Raw genomic sequence first — 17,737 nt, 5'->3', positions numbered from 1 at the left:
TATATATATTTATTTATGATGTTGAATTCTTCAAATCTGTTGAGCAAGGATTATGCGAATCTTCTTTGTTGAGGAAGTTTTAAATGAAATCCTTCAAGGTTGTTTTAATGGATAAGAAAAAAAAAATCATGGGAAGCATATTTCGGTAGTTTTCTAGATGTTTCGATATTTTGACAATATTTTGTTCTAAAATTTAGATCGTATATACATATATAAATGTTCTGTCTTTATGAGTTGGTTGGTATGACGTTCTCTTTAATTGAGTTTGAGATATTGTTCAGTAAAAGAAATATTGTTAATTGTACGATCTAGCATCTCATCTCATCTCAAGTCGTGTATATTTTTATAGAATCAATTTATAGATCTAACATTCTCCTAATGAAAAAAAAAATCTAATAGGCCGTGGCATGAAAATTAATGAAATGAAATAGAGATTCAACTCATTTAATATATAGATACCCTTCCCACAAAAAGCCGCTACATCATTTTCATCATAAGTAACGTGGCGCCCTCGACCTCGCGCACCTAATATTGAGACGTTTGAGTTTGAAACAAATGTGAGGTCATCAAGTCAACAAGTTGGATTCAATGTTGTGATCATCTTGGTCGTCGTCATAATCAACACAGCGCCTCTTAGAAAGTTGACTTCCATGACCCATTGGATTTGCTAAATTTCCAATATCTTCAACGGGTGCATCCAAATGGACATCAAGGAATTGCAGAGATCTCAACAGCAGTCCCCTTGGAAAGCTCTTTAGGTTGGTACATCCACGAAGATTCAACCTAACAAGCTTATCAAGTAATGCAACAGACTTATGAACTTTGACTAGATTTTTGCAGTCTTTAAAATCCATTTGTTGCAAATTTGGGCACTTTGAAATATCCGAGATTTTTGTTAAGAATTCACAACCACGGAAATTCATAACCATGAGATTCTGTTAAAAAGAAAATAACATCAAATTAAGTTAAAAGAAAGAAATATGGAAAATAATAATAATTGTACCTTAAATTCGAACCGTATCTTCTTGATGTGACTACCAGGCATTCGTAGTATAACGAGTTCATCTCCATGAAATTTAGATGGCATAGATTGCAAAGGACAATTAGGCCAATCAAGCACTCTTAATCCATTAGGTAGACAATTAAGTTCTTCAGAAAAGTGTGCATTGTGGCATCTAAATAATCTGAGTCTTTTCATATTCTTGAAGGCATTGGGACTCAAGCAAATGATATCATCACCTTTAGGTAAATCTATAACAATTGCTTCAACTCTATCTGTTGCCTATATAGGAAGACAATGCATGTTTAAGTAAGCCAACAAAATCAAAAAATAATTTTATTTATTTATTCATATATTTATATATACACACACGTATATGTCACATGTGCTAAAGAAACAATGTTTAATTGAAAGATATTTTGATCTGACTTACTATATCATACTCCAGTACTTCGCGAATGTCTTCATGAAAGAATAATCTGCTACGTGCTTCTGGATTTTTGGGCGATTCTTGTCGAACAACTTCTCTACCCATATCTCGTAACAAGTTATGCATTTGCAGTCTTCCATCAAACTCCGAAATAAGACAGTTATCCCTAAGCCTTTGGATCGAAATGTTTGGACAAAAACCAAAACTATCTAGTATCTTTACAGTGACATCATCAAGCCGTAATTGTCCATTGAAAAAACATGCAATGTCAAGAAAAACATTCTTTTCATTTTCACTTAACTTATCATAACTTGTTTGAAGTATTTCTTGAATATCTTTGGCAGGGATTTTCTTGTACCTATCCATCAAACTTTTCCACTGACTTTCACTTCTACCCAAAAAATTCGAACCCAGCACCACTAAAGCTAGTGGAAGGCACCCAGCATAATTTACGATCTGTTCTACAAATTTTTCATAACCCTCAACTGGTTTTTGTTTTTTGAAAGCATGCCAACAAAATAATTGAAAAGCATCACGGTGATTCAATCCTGTCATCATGTATGTTGAATCAACTCCATGAGTAGTGAACAAGTGTTGATCTCTTGTTGTGATGATTATTCTACTTCCCTTACCAAACCAATCACAAGCTCCTGCTAATGTTTCTAATTGGGTCAAGTGGTCAACATCATCAAGAATTAAAAGAACTCTTTTAGAACCAAGCATGCGCTTTATCATATTGATTCCCGTATCAATACTATCAATATTCAACCTTCTACAATCTCCAGAGATCATATAAAGAAGGGTCTCCTGCAATTGGACCAAACCATGTGCTTGATTCGAAGTGTCACTGACATTTGCAAGAAAACAGCTAGCTTCAAATCGAAAAGCAATCGAGTTATAAGTTGCTTTGGCTAGAGTTGTCTTACCAATTCCACCAAGTCCCAAGATCCCTACCATTCGTACGTCATTTGTCCCAACACTTAAATGCAAATTCATGATATCCCGTAACCGGGAGTCGAAGCCAACCGGATAACTTGCAACATATAAATGTGAATGACTTACTATAACTCTTGAGATGTCTTGAGCGATTCCTTCAATGAACTTAGATTCGTTCCTATATATATATGTAAAGAAAAATTATTAATGAATATAGCTCTACGCACGAAAAACATAATGTAAATAATTTGAACAGTTGATCGCAAGTTAATTCTCGATCAACGTTTTGCTAGAACCTTTCATTATTAAATTTATTTCCCGGGCCTCCTCCGAATAGAACCGTATTAAATTCATCAAAAAGACAGACAGGCTTCTAATAAACTTAAATTTGATTTTCTTGAAAATTAAATATAATAAAACAATAGAAAAATGATAAATAAGATTTTTTTTTTTTTGAAAAAATAAGAAATAAATTTAGGTGCGTGATAGTACTATATATCTCAGCATGCTTGTACTTTAGTTGGCGACCATCAAAAGGCCAAACAAAAATTTAGATTTTTATTTAGTTTTGTTCAAGTTGTGATTACGTAGTTTAATTTATTCAGTTTTTCCGATAAACTTAAAAGACATTACCGTTTTAGTTCCGTATTAAAATCCATATATATAAATATTATATATATATATATATATTTATTTATACATAGAATGGGGAAAAAATCATGTATGGAAGGCACAAAGTAAGCAGTTAGAAACTTAGAAATACCGGTCATCAGTCAAATGGTATCCGGCCAAATTGGCAACGTCTCGTAGGGCTGCCCTCCACGTCTGCAACTCCATGGCTCCATTCAATCTCTCAGCAAGTCCAGTAAATGCTTTGCCAAAACTTCCTCTTTGATGGCGTACATCCGATGGATCTACATGGTAAAATACAGGTAGAACTATTTGTTGCTTAGATTCTTTACACTCCAGAATCTTCACTAATTCGTTCAAACACCATGTTGACGATGCATAATTTTTTGAGAGTACAATGATGGAAATCCTTGAACTTTCTCTAGCTTGGAGAAGTGCGGATGAGATCTTAGTACCTCTTCTAAGTTCAACGTCTATGTAGACGTGGATTCCCTTTGTAGCTAAAACATGGCACAGATGGGAAATAAAATTATTACGAGTATCTTCTCCTCTAAAACTGAAGAACACATCGTAGAGCCATGGAGAGGTGACTGAAGAAGAGGATGAAGAAGAGGCCATGGAAGAAATTAGTCAGTATAGTGTGTATGTAATGCCTGAATCTACTTACTGGATATATGTAGAGAGTTGGTCATCATCGATTCTTCTAAGTAAAGAGAAGTCCATTCCGCTTTCTCACAACATATGATCTACCAATTAATCGTAACTTCTTGGCAACTTCCTAATTAATGACTCAATGAAGTGATTGAATCAATGCCGCGTTGAATTATTGCATTAAAAAAGGATAAGATGAGTTTTTTTGGAAAGATCAGTTGGTAAAAGAAAGATGATCGGTACCTTCTTCACAATTTCCTTGCAGCTTTCTCAAACTTTAATATTGTGTTTAGTTGTTAGAGTCAACTCATTTGAACTCATTTTAAAATAATTATTGATAAAATTAATTATTTTTTAATTTTTTATAAAAAAATTAAGCCTATTTTAATTTTAAAAAATTAAACACATCTTAAAATGTTTTTTTAATTTTTAAACTTAATTCTATTAAAGAAAAAAGAATATATATATCTATATATATATATATGATTTCTTTAGTTTTTAGTCAAGCACACTCGTTGGATATAATTTCTTGGCAACTTCCTTTCCTTTAGAAAATCTAATGAAGTCAAAGACTGGTCACACGCATTCATTGAAAAATTGAAGTTTCTCAGCAACTTCCTTAAAAGGGGGTGAGAATAATACAGGCTGTTCACTGTCTCACCTATTAAAAATGGTAACTTCTTGGCAACATCCTAACTACTTGAGAAAGCTTGATAAGTACGCCAATGCCGCGTTGGATTATTGGGCTGGTATCTTATATATATTACAAAAATATAAATATATATATATTTATATTTTATAAATTATGTATATATAAATATATATTATAATTTTTGTAATATCGTGGGAAGCTGCCGTTAATTATAGTTTTTATTTTGATATTTTTTTTTATATATATTTTTTAAACACTTTTAAATATTTTTTTAAAAAAAATCATAATATAATTTAAAATTAATTACTTAATCATTAAAAAAAATGGTCATATTGTTTTAATTTAATGGTGTCAAATATTTATGGAATATTGCGACAACCAACCTAACCTTTATCAAAAGGAGCGTAGCATCTTCCTATTTTTGCCTACTTTTGCTGACCGCGTGCTCTGTGGCCCGTGGGGCTTCCCGGGGAAATGTTTTTTGACCGATGGAATAGATAGATCATGCTTACCATTTTTTTTTTTTTTGAAGAAATGCTTCGGGACCAAAGAATTTTTAATTTTATTTTTTTACTTACTGATTAAAGGAATATTTTTTTTAATAATATTTTGAATTTTCTATTTTTTAAAAAATATTTAAAAATATAAAAGAATAATAGAAAAAAAAAACATTTGACTCATTCGGTAGGTATTCGGGCTACGATATCCCAATTTACAGTATTTTTTTAAAAAAAATATTAAGGAAGTGAATATTGTTTTTTTTTTAAACTTAATTTTTTGATTTAATTTTATAAAAGTTAAAGGCTTTTTTTGGTCTTTGAGTTTCAAAAACACTGTCACAAAGAACGAGTCCCCTTTTTTTAGTACTTAAGTGTGATATATTACAAAAGGTCTGATTTGATGGAGAGTGCAGTTAAAAATTAAATTTATTTTTATTAAAATTATATTATTACGTTAATTGATTAAATTTATTTTATCTAAATTATGCAAGAAAGTTACATTTTGAGATTTTTTAATCCAAATTCAAAAACCAAAAAATAAAGAAAAAAAGCTTAATGGAAAATAATGTTAATTTAAATTTTAAGTATAAATAAATCAGTATTGGTACACAGATTAGTACGCAACTGTGCTTCTATGTAGCAAAACTCATATTTCTGATACCTTGCTTTGCATTTCGTGAGTAGTTTATTTGGGATTTCGGGGCAAACAGATGTGATGGCGGCGGAGGAAATGGTTTTCATAATTTCTTTATATCCTTTACCAATTTTGGTTATATGTATGATTGTTGGATTTGAAAATCTTGAAAAATAAAAAGTTTGCTTTGCTTCTAATTAACTTCTAATCTCCAAAACTAATTTTGAACATTTTGTTTCGATCTTTTTGTTTTAACAAAACAAATTACGTTGATCATGTTTGCTTCTTTGTCCGTCAAGTTTATTTTATTTATAAATGGAAAATAATCATCTTGTTATTTTTTTGCAATTTTGGATGAAGACAGATTGCGAGAAGGGTGGCCATCCGCCCGTATAAAGCGGGTAGCACCGGCCATACCTATTAGAATTTGGTTTGTTGGGTTGAGATACATGATAGTGATTATACAAATAATTAATTAGTATTCATTTTCATTTATAAAAGTGTTAGATTTATTAAAGTTAGGTTTGGATATTGAGAAGAATTGAAGTATGTTGTGAATAGTAAAAAATAATAATAAAATATTAAATAATAAAAAAAAATTAATAAATAGTAATAAAAAATTAATGAAAAGTAAGAAGAAAGTAATAACTAGTAGTGGAGAGTATTGAAAATTTTCAACACCCAAACCGACCCTAGAGAATTCATGAAAATAAACATACTGAATGACATAACTTGATGTTAATCTTTAAAATTTGACTGCATACTCCATCAAATCTCACTAATTTATAAATTTATTTTTACAAATTTGTTTCATTACACACCAATATATATATATATATATATTATTTAACATTTGAGTCAATCAAAGAGAAGATTCCTTCCACTACAACAAAAAACATATTTTGGGACAAAAATTTTCGTCCCAAAATATATAGATTTCGTTCCGAAAGGTTTTTTGGGATGAAAAAAGTTTGTCCCAAGGTCGTCCCAACATCACTGTCCCAGAAGATATATTGGGACGAAAATCACAATTTCGTCCCAAAATATATCTTTTGGAACGATTTTGAAATTGACCGTTCGATACCGTTTGAACGATGGATTTTTTTGTCACGGTTAAAATTCGTTCCAGAATAGCGTTCGAATGCTTCTCATATACCGTTCGAACGTTAACGTTTCTTTTGAACGGTTATCAAGATACGTTCAAACGATCAGTAGAAATACGTTCGAATGTTAAATGAGACGATCGAACGGTATAAGAGATCGAACGGTGATGATCAACGTTCGAACGATATGGTAATGTCATGCGTTTGAACGGTTTTTTGAGCATCTGGTATCGTTCGAACGGTTTGCGCATTGTTGTTTGAACGGTACATTATCGTTTGAACGGCATGCCCATTAATGTTCGAACGTGACTCGGTCGTTCGAACGGATATTATTTTTATTAAAACCAATAATTATAAAAAAACTAAATAGACATCCATATTATTTGAAAAACATAAATTAGGAACTGTTTAATTACTCACAAAAGTTTTATAATAAGTGCGAAGAAATAAATAACCATAAAACTAGCATTGTTCATACATAATTAGATAATGTCATAAGCTAGACGTAAAAAACCATCAGTTGGTTGGAGGCCTGTACTGTTGCATAAGCTGTTGCATTTGGAGTTGCATATCTCTCCTGAACTCTGCTTGTTCTTCTTCATGTTGTTTGAGGCGCATCTCCATGTCTCCTTGTCTCGCCAATTGAGCCTCTAACTCTTGTTGTTTTGCAACCAATTCTTCAATTCTACGATTCGCATTCTCTTGAGCTATAAAGGCAGACCCGGAAGAAGAGGAAGAGGGAGAAGGTTTTACACAGCGACCCAAACCCCTCAAATATCCTGAACGTTCACCCAAAACTTGTGTAAAAATCTCAACATCTGTATTTGAGGAATTTTGATCTGACGCAGATTCAGCACGCAGGGCAACCATTTTATCCTACACATAAGATAAAGAGTTAATATCATCATAAATATTCAAATATATTTATTTAAAACAAATTATAATACTTACATAATTTTCACGGGCATCAGGATGACTCCACTCTCCATTACGATTAGTATGTGATGCAGCATATAATTTTGTCAGATCATAATTGGCATCTGAATCTTGCTATAATAAAGATTTGTTAAGATATAAAGTCATTATGATTGATATATTCAGTTAACTATATACAAATGAAAGAATAGCAATTCCAATTTTTTAGAGAGGCGGTGGAAAGATCTTGAGCCTGCATGATGAGTAATCTTCAATTTTGATCTATTTGTTTTGTTTATAGAACTTCGCTCCTACATAAGAATTGAAAATATTAGAAAGCGAAATTAAAAATAGGACTAAAATAATTAAATTAATTATACCTTATATGATGGATCCTCAAACATGTCACAAAGTTTTTCCCAATCAGAAGGTTGCACATCTTGAAAAGGATGTTGGCGTGCTTCTTCACTATTCTCAAACTTATTATAATGCTCATGACACCTCGCCTTATACTTGCGGAATGCATTACTCATAAGCTCTTCCACAGTTTTACGCTCCTCTCTCCGACCAAAATTTAATTCGAAATCATCCTTACAGAAAAAAGTTTGGACAAAAATATTATCATTTATAATATTCTAACTTTAAAGTAAAATAAAATTATAAGTCCAATTAAATTTCATTTATTAAACATTACCAAACAACGCTTCTTGATAAGGTCCTTAACATCTTGGGGGACTTTCTTCCATGAACTTGTTGCCAAAGGTGCATAAGTTCGTGTAAGAGCACCCACATGCGATGCAAGCCAAGCTGCTGGTTGTCCTTCTCCTCCGGTATGTTCATCAAGAATGTTAACTTTGATCTTACCCACCTTAAGATATTTTTCCAACGTCACGCCTCTCGTAGTGCCTCGACCTTGACGAGATTGTACTGTGAAGTCATCATGATATATAACATTATAATCAATTTTCTATTATAATCTTAATTAATAACCTTTATGACTATTAGAATTTTACCTTGTTCTGTAGAGTCAATCTCTAATGGTGAGTCTGAAGGAGAGCTAGGAACAGGTGGAGATGGGTTGCGCACTTCCTTTCTCTTCAGAGGCATAATTTCAAAAAACTGATACAATATTCATTAAGTAAAATAGTGCTCATCATCACGTAATGTGAAAATATAATTCGTCAATCACTATCTGTATCAGTATCATTTGACAATTCAGTCTCATCTTCTGTAGATACTTCAGATGAATCAACACTTTGCTCAAGTGTCGCATCAGCAATTTCAGCCTCAATATCTTCTCTATTCAATGGAATCATCTCATACTGGCTCAAATCCACAAACAAATTAAAGACGGGCTGACTCTCTTGGTATGCTTCTTGAGTAGAGGCATCATCTTCTTCTTCATCTCGCCCTTCTGCCTGAGGGATAACATCATATATATTTCTTGGAGCATATTTTTGTACTACTCGCCATTGAGTTCCCAACTGTTGTGAAAAACGATGACAATGAATTGAAAAATAACACCGAATGAGAAAACGATCACACACGCAATCACACACGACACAAGATGTACGTGGTTCGGCAAATTGCCTACGTCCACGGGAGCTGCAGAGGATTTTTATTATTGAGGAATCACACTACAAGATGGGTCACAACACTGTTCATCCACAGTGTTTTCGTAGCTGCTCTGTTACAGACAAAAGAGGCAAAAAATCATATATATAGTTCAAACGGCGGAATCCCTAAAACGCATGTTCGCTCGAGCGGCGTGTCGAGCGCGCGTCGAGCGAACTTCCCTTCCGCATCCCGCTCGAGCCCACTGTCGAGCTGACGTCGAGCGTTCGACTCTGCCTGATTTCGCTCGAGCGGCCAATGCCTCCGCTCGAGCGAACTCCTCCTGCTCGAGCTCACTGTCGAGCCAACATCGAGCGTTCGACTCTGCCTGACTTCGCTCGAGCGGCCAATGCCTCCGCTCGAGCGGTGTGGACCAGACTCCACATTCCTCAACAATTCTCCCACTTGGAGACTGGTACACTCGCTGTATCTCCGTCTTCCTCAAACATGATATCCTCCACCTCTGCAACTCACTGCTCCTGTCTTCATTCTAGAAGACCAACTGAAGTTGCGCACAACTTCAGTTTCTCAAGCGTAACACCCTTTGTCAACATATCAGCAGGGTTCTTGCTTCCACATATCTTTTCAAGTAACAACTGTCCGTCATCTAACAATGACCGTATGAAGTGGTACCTGATCTGAATGTGCTTGGTCCTGGAATGGAATGCTGGATTCTTGGCAAGGAATATGGCACTCTGACTGTCACTGTAGAGAGTGCCTTTCTGATTCTTCTTACCCAATTCTTCCAAGAAGCCTTGTAGCCATACCATCTCCTTTGCAGCCTCTGACACTGCAATATACTCAGCTTCTGTTGTAGACAAAGAAACTGTTTTCTGTAAATTAGAACCCCATGACACTGCAGTACCACCAAGTGTATAAACAAAGCCCGTGGTACTCTTTCTGCTGTCAATATCTCCAGCTAAATCAGCATCAACATAGCCCTGCACCTCCAAGCTCTCTCCAGAGAAACATAAACAGGTTTCTGAGGAACCCTTTAGGTACCTCAAAATCCACTTCACTGCTTCCCAATGTTGCTTTCCTGGGTTACTCATGTATCTACTCACAACTCCCACTGCATGGGCAATATCCGGTCTTGTACAAACCATAGCATACATAAGTGAACCAATGGCTGAGGCATAAGGAACCTTACTCATGTAATCTCGTTCCTCCTCTGACTCTGGTGACTGATTCTTGCTGAGTCTGAAGTGACTTCCCAAGGGTGTGCCAACTGGTTTGGCCTTGTCCATGTTGAACCTGCTGAGTACCTTTTTCACATACTCAGCCTGTGAGAGTCTCAACGTACCTCTGACTCTGTCTCTGACAATTCTCATGCCAAGGATTTGCTTTGCAGCTCCCAAATCCTTCATTGCAAAGTGCTCTGACATCTGCTTCTTCAGATTATTGATCTCATCAATACTAGCCCCTGCAATAAGCATGTCATCCACATACAACAACAAAATAATATAAGAATTGCCAAAATGCCTGACATAGCAACAGTGATCTGCCTGACATCTAATATACCCTGCACTGTGCATAAAGTTGTCAAATTTCTTGTACCACTGTCTAGGAGCTTGTTTCAGGCCATACAAGCTCTTCTTCAGCCTGCAAACTGAACCTTCCTTTCCCTGTACCACAAACCCCTCAGGCTGGTGCATGTAGATGTCTTCTTCAAGGTCTCCATGAAGAAAGGCTGTCTTCACATCTAACTGCTCAAGAAATAGATCTTCAGTGGCAACCATAGCCAGTACCATCCTGATAGTTGTGATCTTTACCACAGGAGAAAAGATCTCAGAGTAGTCAATACCCTGCTTTTGCTGAAAGCCTTTTACAACAAGTCTAGCCTTGTACCTCTTACTGCCATCATGCTCAGTTTTCACCCGGTACACCCACTTGTTGTGTAATGCCTTCTTCCCTGATGGAAGTTCTGTCAACTCCCATGTCTGATTCCCTAGCAAGGAATCCATCTCGTCTTTCATGGCCAGCTCCCACTTGCTAGAATTCTCATCTTGCAAGGTTTCTTCATAACTCTGCGGTTCTCCACCATCTGTCAACAGAATGTAATTCAAAGTAGGTGAGAAACGCTGTGGGGGACGTATAGTCCTAACTGACCTGCGAATTGCAACTGTAGGAGTAGACGGTTCTGAAACTGCCTGCGGAATAATAGGAATGGGTGTACTGGACCCACTCTCCCCGTCACTCTCATCTCTACACTGCACTGTGACCTCTGGTAGGTCATCCAATCCTACAAACTCGGACTCCTGAGGAGCTACTGCAGGAACTGTACTCGACTTATCCTTGTACATCATTTTCTCATTGAAAATCACATTCCTGCTTCTTATGATTTTCCGACCCTGATCATCCCAGAAACGATAGCCAAATGCCTCGTCTCCATAGCCAATGAAATAACATTTCTTTGACTTAGCCTCAAGCTTACTGCGAGCATCAGAATCAACAAGCACATAAGAAAGACAACCAAAGGTTTTAAGGTGAGAAAACTTAACCTCTTTCCCGCTCCAAACCTCCTCAGGCAATCCACAATCCAGTGGAACTGATGGCCCTCTATTTATCAAATAAACGGCAGTGCTGGCTGCATCTGCCCAGAAAGTGGGTGGTAGTCCAGCGTGCAACCTCATGCTTCTAGCACGCTCATTAATGGTCCTGTTCATACGCTCAGCAACTCCATTTTGCTGTGGTGTCCCAGGAATGGTCTTCTCCATTCTGATACCCTGAGCTGCACAGTACTCCTTGAACCCGCCATCAACATACTCACCACCATTGTCAGACCTCAAACACTTCAGTTTCAAGCCTGTCTCTGTCTCAACCATGGCTTTCCAAATTTTGAAAACATTAAATACTTCAGATTTATGTTTCAAAAAATAAATCCATACCTTTCTACTATGGTCATCAATGAACGTAACATAGTAGCGAGAACCTCCAAGAGATGCAACTGGAGAAGGACCCCACACATCTGTGTGCACAAGATCAAGTCTTCCTGTCTTTGGTGTCCTGCCACTTTTCAAGAAGCTGACCTTCTTTTGCTTCCCCATAACACAACTCTCACACATACCGAGATCAACTGTCTTCAGTTCTGGTAGCTTGCCTCTAGACAGAAGTTCCGTCATGCCCTTCTGACTCATATGGCCAAGCCTACAATGCCACAAATCTGCTGTGCTCTCTGCAACGGTAGTAGCAATAGTGTCAATTAAACCAGTAGTCATATAAAGTGTACCAGTTTTCTTACCCCGAGCTAGTACCAATGCCCCTTTTGTGACCTTCCAGGTGCTATCTGAGAACACCACTGAATGACCACACTCATCAAGCTGCCCAACAGAAATGAGGTTCTTCTTCAACTCAGGAATGTGCCTGACCTTTTGCAAGGTCCATTTGTTCTTGCCAGGGAGTGCAATGTCAATGTCTCCCATCCCCACTACATTCAAAGCCTCACCATCAGCCAAATATACCTTCCCAAAATCACCTGCAACATAATTCCTCATTAGTTCCCGGTGGGAAGATGTATGGAAGGAAGCCCCTGAATCCAGTATCCAGTCATCAACTGGACTATGAACTGCAAGCAATAGTGCATCCTGTACTTCTTCAGTTACCACATTAGCACTATCATTCTCCGTCTTCTTGGGGTTTTTGCAGTTTTTCTTTATGTGGCCAGCTTTGCCACAATTCCAGCAAGTTGCCTGCTGACCAGGCCTCGACTTGCTCTTGCCCCTATACTTTGATTTTGATCTTCCTCTGTTTGAATTCCTGTCATGTGATCTCCCTCGAGATTCAACATTCAGGGCTGAACTCAAACCCGAGGTCTCGCCTGAATCTTTCCTGCGCACCTCCTCAGCCAAAATCAAATCACGAATATCATCATACTTCAGTTTATTTTTACCAGCAGAATTACTAACAGCCATTCTCATGGCTTCCCAACTATTTGGCAATGAAGCCAATAGTATCAGTGCACGTATCTCATCATCAAGTTCAATTTCAACAGACGACAATTGATTTGTGATAGTATTAAAATCATTCAGATGTTGTGCAACAGACGTACTATCTGCCATTTTCAAATTGAATAACTTTTTCATCAGATGTACCTTGTTATTCGCTGACGGCTTTTCATACATACCTGACAAAGCCGCCATGAGATCCGCCGTCGTCTTCTCCTTGATGACGTTGTGTGCAACGGATCTCGACAGGGTCAATCGAATAACCCCCAGAACCTGTCGATCCAACAGATTCCAACTAGCATCATCCATCTTTTCCGGTTGCTGCCCCAATAGTGGAAGATGGAGTTTCTTCCCATAGAGGTAGTCCTCTATCTGCATCCTCCAGTATCCAAAATCCGTGCCATCAAACTTCTCGATCCCCGATACCTTCAATTCATCTCCAGCCATCGTTTCTCCTCAGACCCGAACCTTGGCTCTTGATACCAATTGTTGTGAAAAACGATGACAATGAATTGAAAAATAACACCGAATGAGAAAACGATCACACACGCAATCACACACGACACAAGATGTACGTGGTTCGGCAAATTGCCTACGTCCACGGGAGCTGCAGAGGATTTTTATTATTGAGGAATCACACTACAAGATGGGTCACAACACTGTTCATCCACAGTGTTTTCGTAGCTGCTCTGTTACAGACAAAAGAGGCAAAAAATCATATATATAGTTCAAACGGCAGAATCCCTAAAACGCATGTTCGCTCGAGCGGCGTGTCGAGCGCGCGTCGAGCGAACTTCCCTTCCGCATCCCGCTCGAGCCCACTGTCGAGCTGACGTCGAGCGTTCGACTCTGCCTGATTTCGCTCGAGCGGCCAATGCCTCCGCTCGAGCGAACTCCTCCTGCTCGAGCTCACTGTCGAGCCAACATCGAGCGTTCGACTCTGCCTGACTTCGCTCGAGCGGCCAATGCCTCCGCTCGAGCGGTGTGGACCAGACTCCACATTCCTCAACACCAACTTCGGGTCATCTAAGTAGAATACTTGAGATGCTTGAGAAGCTAAAATAAATGGATCATCCTCGTACCATTTTCTTGATGTATTAATACTCAAGAAATATTCATCATCACGGACTCCAGTTCGAGGATTGCTTAAATCCCACCAATCACACTTAAACAGATACACTGCAAGCTCCCCCAAATATTTCATTCCAATTATATCAACAATCACTCCATAGAAATCAATATTTTCTCCATCATGACTTCCCTCAACTAGTACACCACTATTTTGTGTTTTCCTATAATGATCTCGATCTATTGTGTAATACCTACTACCACGAGAAATACATGCAGAATATCTTGTAGCCCGTCTCGATGGGCCACGCGCTAATGCATACAATTCATCTGATATATCGTTTGGATTATTTGCATGCATTTGTACAACCTACATATTAAGTAAAACGTCTATTATATTAATAAAAAAAACAATCAATATTTTCTATTTGTATTGAATGAAGTGTCGCATATGTAATGTCATTACCCGTTGTTCAAACCATCTCGGAAACTCCTCTTCATGTTTCCGGTCTATATCATTTACTCCTAGTTCCTTGAGCATGTTAATATGATCACTGAAATTGATGATTACCACATGTATTTTATATTATTAGAATTTTGCGAAAGTAAATGAGCGAATACTAAATTAAGAAAAGATTAATACTTACTTCAAGTAAATCTCTATTTCAGGGCAATTGTTCAGCACGTACCACTGAGCTTTCTCAAACTCTCTTCCACATAAGTCATAACCACGCACTGCACCAAGTGGACGTACTTGTTGGGAAAACACGGAAAACACATTTCGTTGTCTTGCTCTGTCAACGTCAAAGTTTCTTTCTGGCCGATCAAACCTAGTGTCAACTCCGTGGAAATATTTGGAACAGAAGGTATGCCACTCATCATCAATATATGCTTCTGCAATTGATCCTTCTGGGCGAGCTTTATTACCAACTGTTCGTTTCAACTTCCCAAGAAATCGTTCAATGGGATACATCCATCTATACTGAACTGGTCCTGCAAGTCGAGCCTCACGTGGCAAATGGACGGCCAGGTGAACCATGACATCGAAAAATGATGGTGGGTAAATACTTTCTAGCTTACACAATATGATGGGAATTTCCCGTTCCATTCGATCCAAAGCTTCTACATTTAATGTCCGTGCACATAAGTCTTTGAAAAATAAACCCAACTCAGTCAAAGCCACGCGCACGTCTTTAGTCAAGTACCCACGTATACCAATAGGCAAGATACGCTGCAAAAGGACATGACAATCATGACTTTTTAACCCAGTTATTTTCCAGTCATTTGTTCGCACACACCTTGTCAAATTCGAGGCATAACCATCCGGTAATTTAATTTTCATTATCCACTCACAAAAAGTAGCCCTTTCATTCCTTGACAATGTATACCACCCAATCGGCATGTAAACGGACGAACCATTTTCTTGCAACTGCATTTCCGGTCTTATTCCCAACCGCTTCAAATCCTTCCTTGAGTTTAATATATCCTTCGTTTTTCCTTCAATTGACATCAATGTTCCCAATACGGATTCGCATATATTTTTTTCAATATGCATAACATCAAGACTGTGCCATAATTTTAACTTTGACCAGTATGGAAGATCAAAAAATATACTCTTCTTAGTCCAATTCAACTTAGATGTAGCTCGTTTTCTCTTTCGTTGTTTTTTACCAAATTCATTACAACCAACATCTACAAATTGTGCAAGTAAATCTTCACCAGACAAATATGGTGGAGGTTGGCCCCATTCAACAGTACCATCAAACATTTGTGAATTTCCCCGCCATCTATGATCACCAGGTAGAAATCGACGATGACCCATGAAACATATTTTTCTCCCGTAAGTGAGCCATTCAGTTTTAGTATGTTTGTTACAAGTTGGACATGCCATTTTCCCCTTAGTACTCCAACCTGACAAGTTTCCATATGCTGGAAAATCATTTATTGTCCATAAAACGGCAGCATGCATCTTGAACGACTTGCCTGTTGATGAATCAAATGTGACAACCCCATTCTCCCACAAATCTTTCAATTCTGCAATCAATGGCTGTAAGTGTATGTCTATATCATTTCCCGGCGATCTCGGACCTGGAATGAGCAAACTCATCATGAAATATGGATCTTTCATACACTTCCACGGTGGTAGATTATACGGCATAAGTACGACTAGCCAAGTACTGTGACTAGTACTCATGTTCCCAAACGGATTAAATCCATCTATTGCCAACCCAAGTCTCACATTACGTGGTTCTTCTGCAAACCATGTATGCTCCTTATTAAATTCCTTCCACACCTGAGAGTCAGCAGGATGTGATAAAATATCATCGTTTCTAACTCTGGCTGATGAGTGCCATATCATGTCTGCAGCTGTTGCACGTGACATATATAATCGTTGTAATCTAGGTGTCAATGGAAAGTGGCGTACTACCTTTTGCGGCACATTTTGTTTGTCAGATGTCCATCTTGACTCGTGGCATATGGGACATTCGTTCAACTGCTCATTCTCTTGCCAAAATAATATGCAGTCATTCTTACATGCATGTATTACGTTGTAATCAAATCCAAGTCCTCGTTTCAATTTTTTTGCTTCATAGAAGTTACGAGGAAGTGTATTATCTGATGGCAGTGCCTCCTTAAACAACTCGAGTAACATATTGACAGCCTTAATTGATAATCGGCACATTGATTTTATGTGTAGCAGTCTTACGGTAAATGAAAATTTACTGTGTCTTCTGCATCCTGGATATAGCTCACGTTGTGACTCATTCCACAATCGTGCAAAAGTATTATGACCCCCATCATTTGAACTTGATGTGTCCGTGCCACCTTCATTCATAAACATTCCCGCACCGATGTCACCTAACATTTCTTCCATATCCTCATCATACTCATCTCCAACAACATCTGGTTGTACATCTTCATCGATAGCTTCTTCTTCATGTGGAGCATCGAATGAAGTTGGATATGGTTCCCCGTGTAAGACCCAATCAGTATAACCCTTGTCAATACCTTTTACAAACAGATGGTCTCTCACCAAGTCTATCTTATGAGAGCGCAAATTCCTACATTCTTTACATGGGCATCTAATACGTCCATCACTATCACATGTACCCAATGCAAACTCTAAAAATTTCTTAACACCTTCAGCATATACGTTGTAATTCTGACCCAAACGATCGCTAACTCGCATCCAACTCTTATCCATGCTGACTATCTTCATTATAAACAATCACGTGTGCATCAACAAACAAGCATGTATCATGTATCAATCAAGGAGTATGCCACCTTACACCGGGTAGTTGGTCCTATCCCATTCAGAATTGTAAGATCATAGTCGCAAACCTATCCTCTATAATCTGTCACGCCCAACAAAATTTCGGCAGCATCTCCCCATAGTTCTCCAAATATGCTCGTCTGGTTGTGTGCACCGACTTATCCATCGTCGATACAACATCACCGAAACTGCATATCCGGAGAACAAGGGATAAATCTGCCAAAATCTTAATGCTGGACGTATAACAGATATAGATCGATAGTTTGCAAGAATGATCTTACAATTCCAAACTGTCCACTCTGGACAATTCAAGAGTTATCAATCTTTCAATTAAGGCGGATTGATAACTCTCGAACGGGTCTAAGGCTAATATTGATGAACAAGCA

The 17,737-nt window shown here is 37.6% G+C and overlaps 1 protein-coding gene across 3 annotated transcripts; it reads right to left on the bottom strand.

Moving 5' to 3' along the window:
* Window positions 1–408: 408 nt before the first annotated feature.
* On the bottom strand, window positions 409–3,781 carry LOC122295675 (disease resistance-like protein DSC1). Of its 3 annotated transcripts, none has more exons than XM_043104755.1 (4): window positions 3,130–3,781; window positions 1,434–2,544; window positions 1,004–1,282; window positions 409–791 (listed from the first exon to the last, which is right to left on the bottom strand). In XM_043104755.1, exons 1-4 carry the CDS (start codon window positions 3,612–3,614, stop codon window positions 567–569), a joined length of 2,100 nt encoding a protein of 699 aa, XP_042960689.1. In that variant the 5' UTR covers window positions 3,615–3,781; the 3' UTR covers window positions 409–566. The 3 variants fall into 3 exon arrangements, with proteins under 3 accessions (XP_042960689.1, XP_042960688.1, XP_042960690.1); XM_043104754.1 differs by having other exon boundaries at window positions 409–935; window positions 3,130–3,780; XM_043104756.1 differs by lacking the exon at window positions 1,004–1,282 and having other exon boundaries at window positions 409–935.
* Between the last annotated feature and the right edge of the window lie 13,956 nt (window positions 3,782–17,737).

The sequence above is a fragment of the Carya illinoinensis genome, chromosome 15 (assembly GCF_018687715.1).
Source record: "Carya illinoinensis cultivar Pawnee chromosome 15, C.illinoinensisPawnee_v1, whole genome shotgun sequence".
Lineage (NCBI taxonomy): Eukaryota > Viridiplantae > Streptophyta > Magnoliopsida > Fagales > Juglandaceae > Carya > Carya illinoinensis.
The sequence above is the reverse complement of the archived record's forward strand: the minus strand, read 5'-3'. Positions and strand labels throughout refer to the sequence as shown.

What these genes read in the sequence shown, in the direction of transcription:
- LOC122295675 (XM_043104754.1), bottom strand. Translation starts at nt 3,614, where the DNA reads ATGGCCTCTTCTTCATCCTCTTCTTCAGTCACCTCTCCATGGCTCTAC. An exon ending in TACCATTTGACTGATGACCG is followed by an intron (nt 2,545 to 3,129) that starts GTATTTCTAAGT and finishes ATATATATATAG; the next exon opens with GAACGAATCTAAGTTCATTG. An exon ending in AAGTACTGGAGTATGATATA is followed by an intron (nt 1,283 to 1,433) that starts GTAAGTCAGATC and finishes CTTCCTATATAG; the next exon opens with GCAACAGATAGAGTTGAAGC.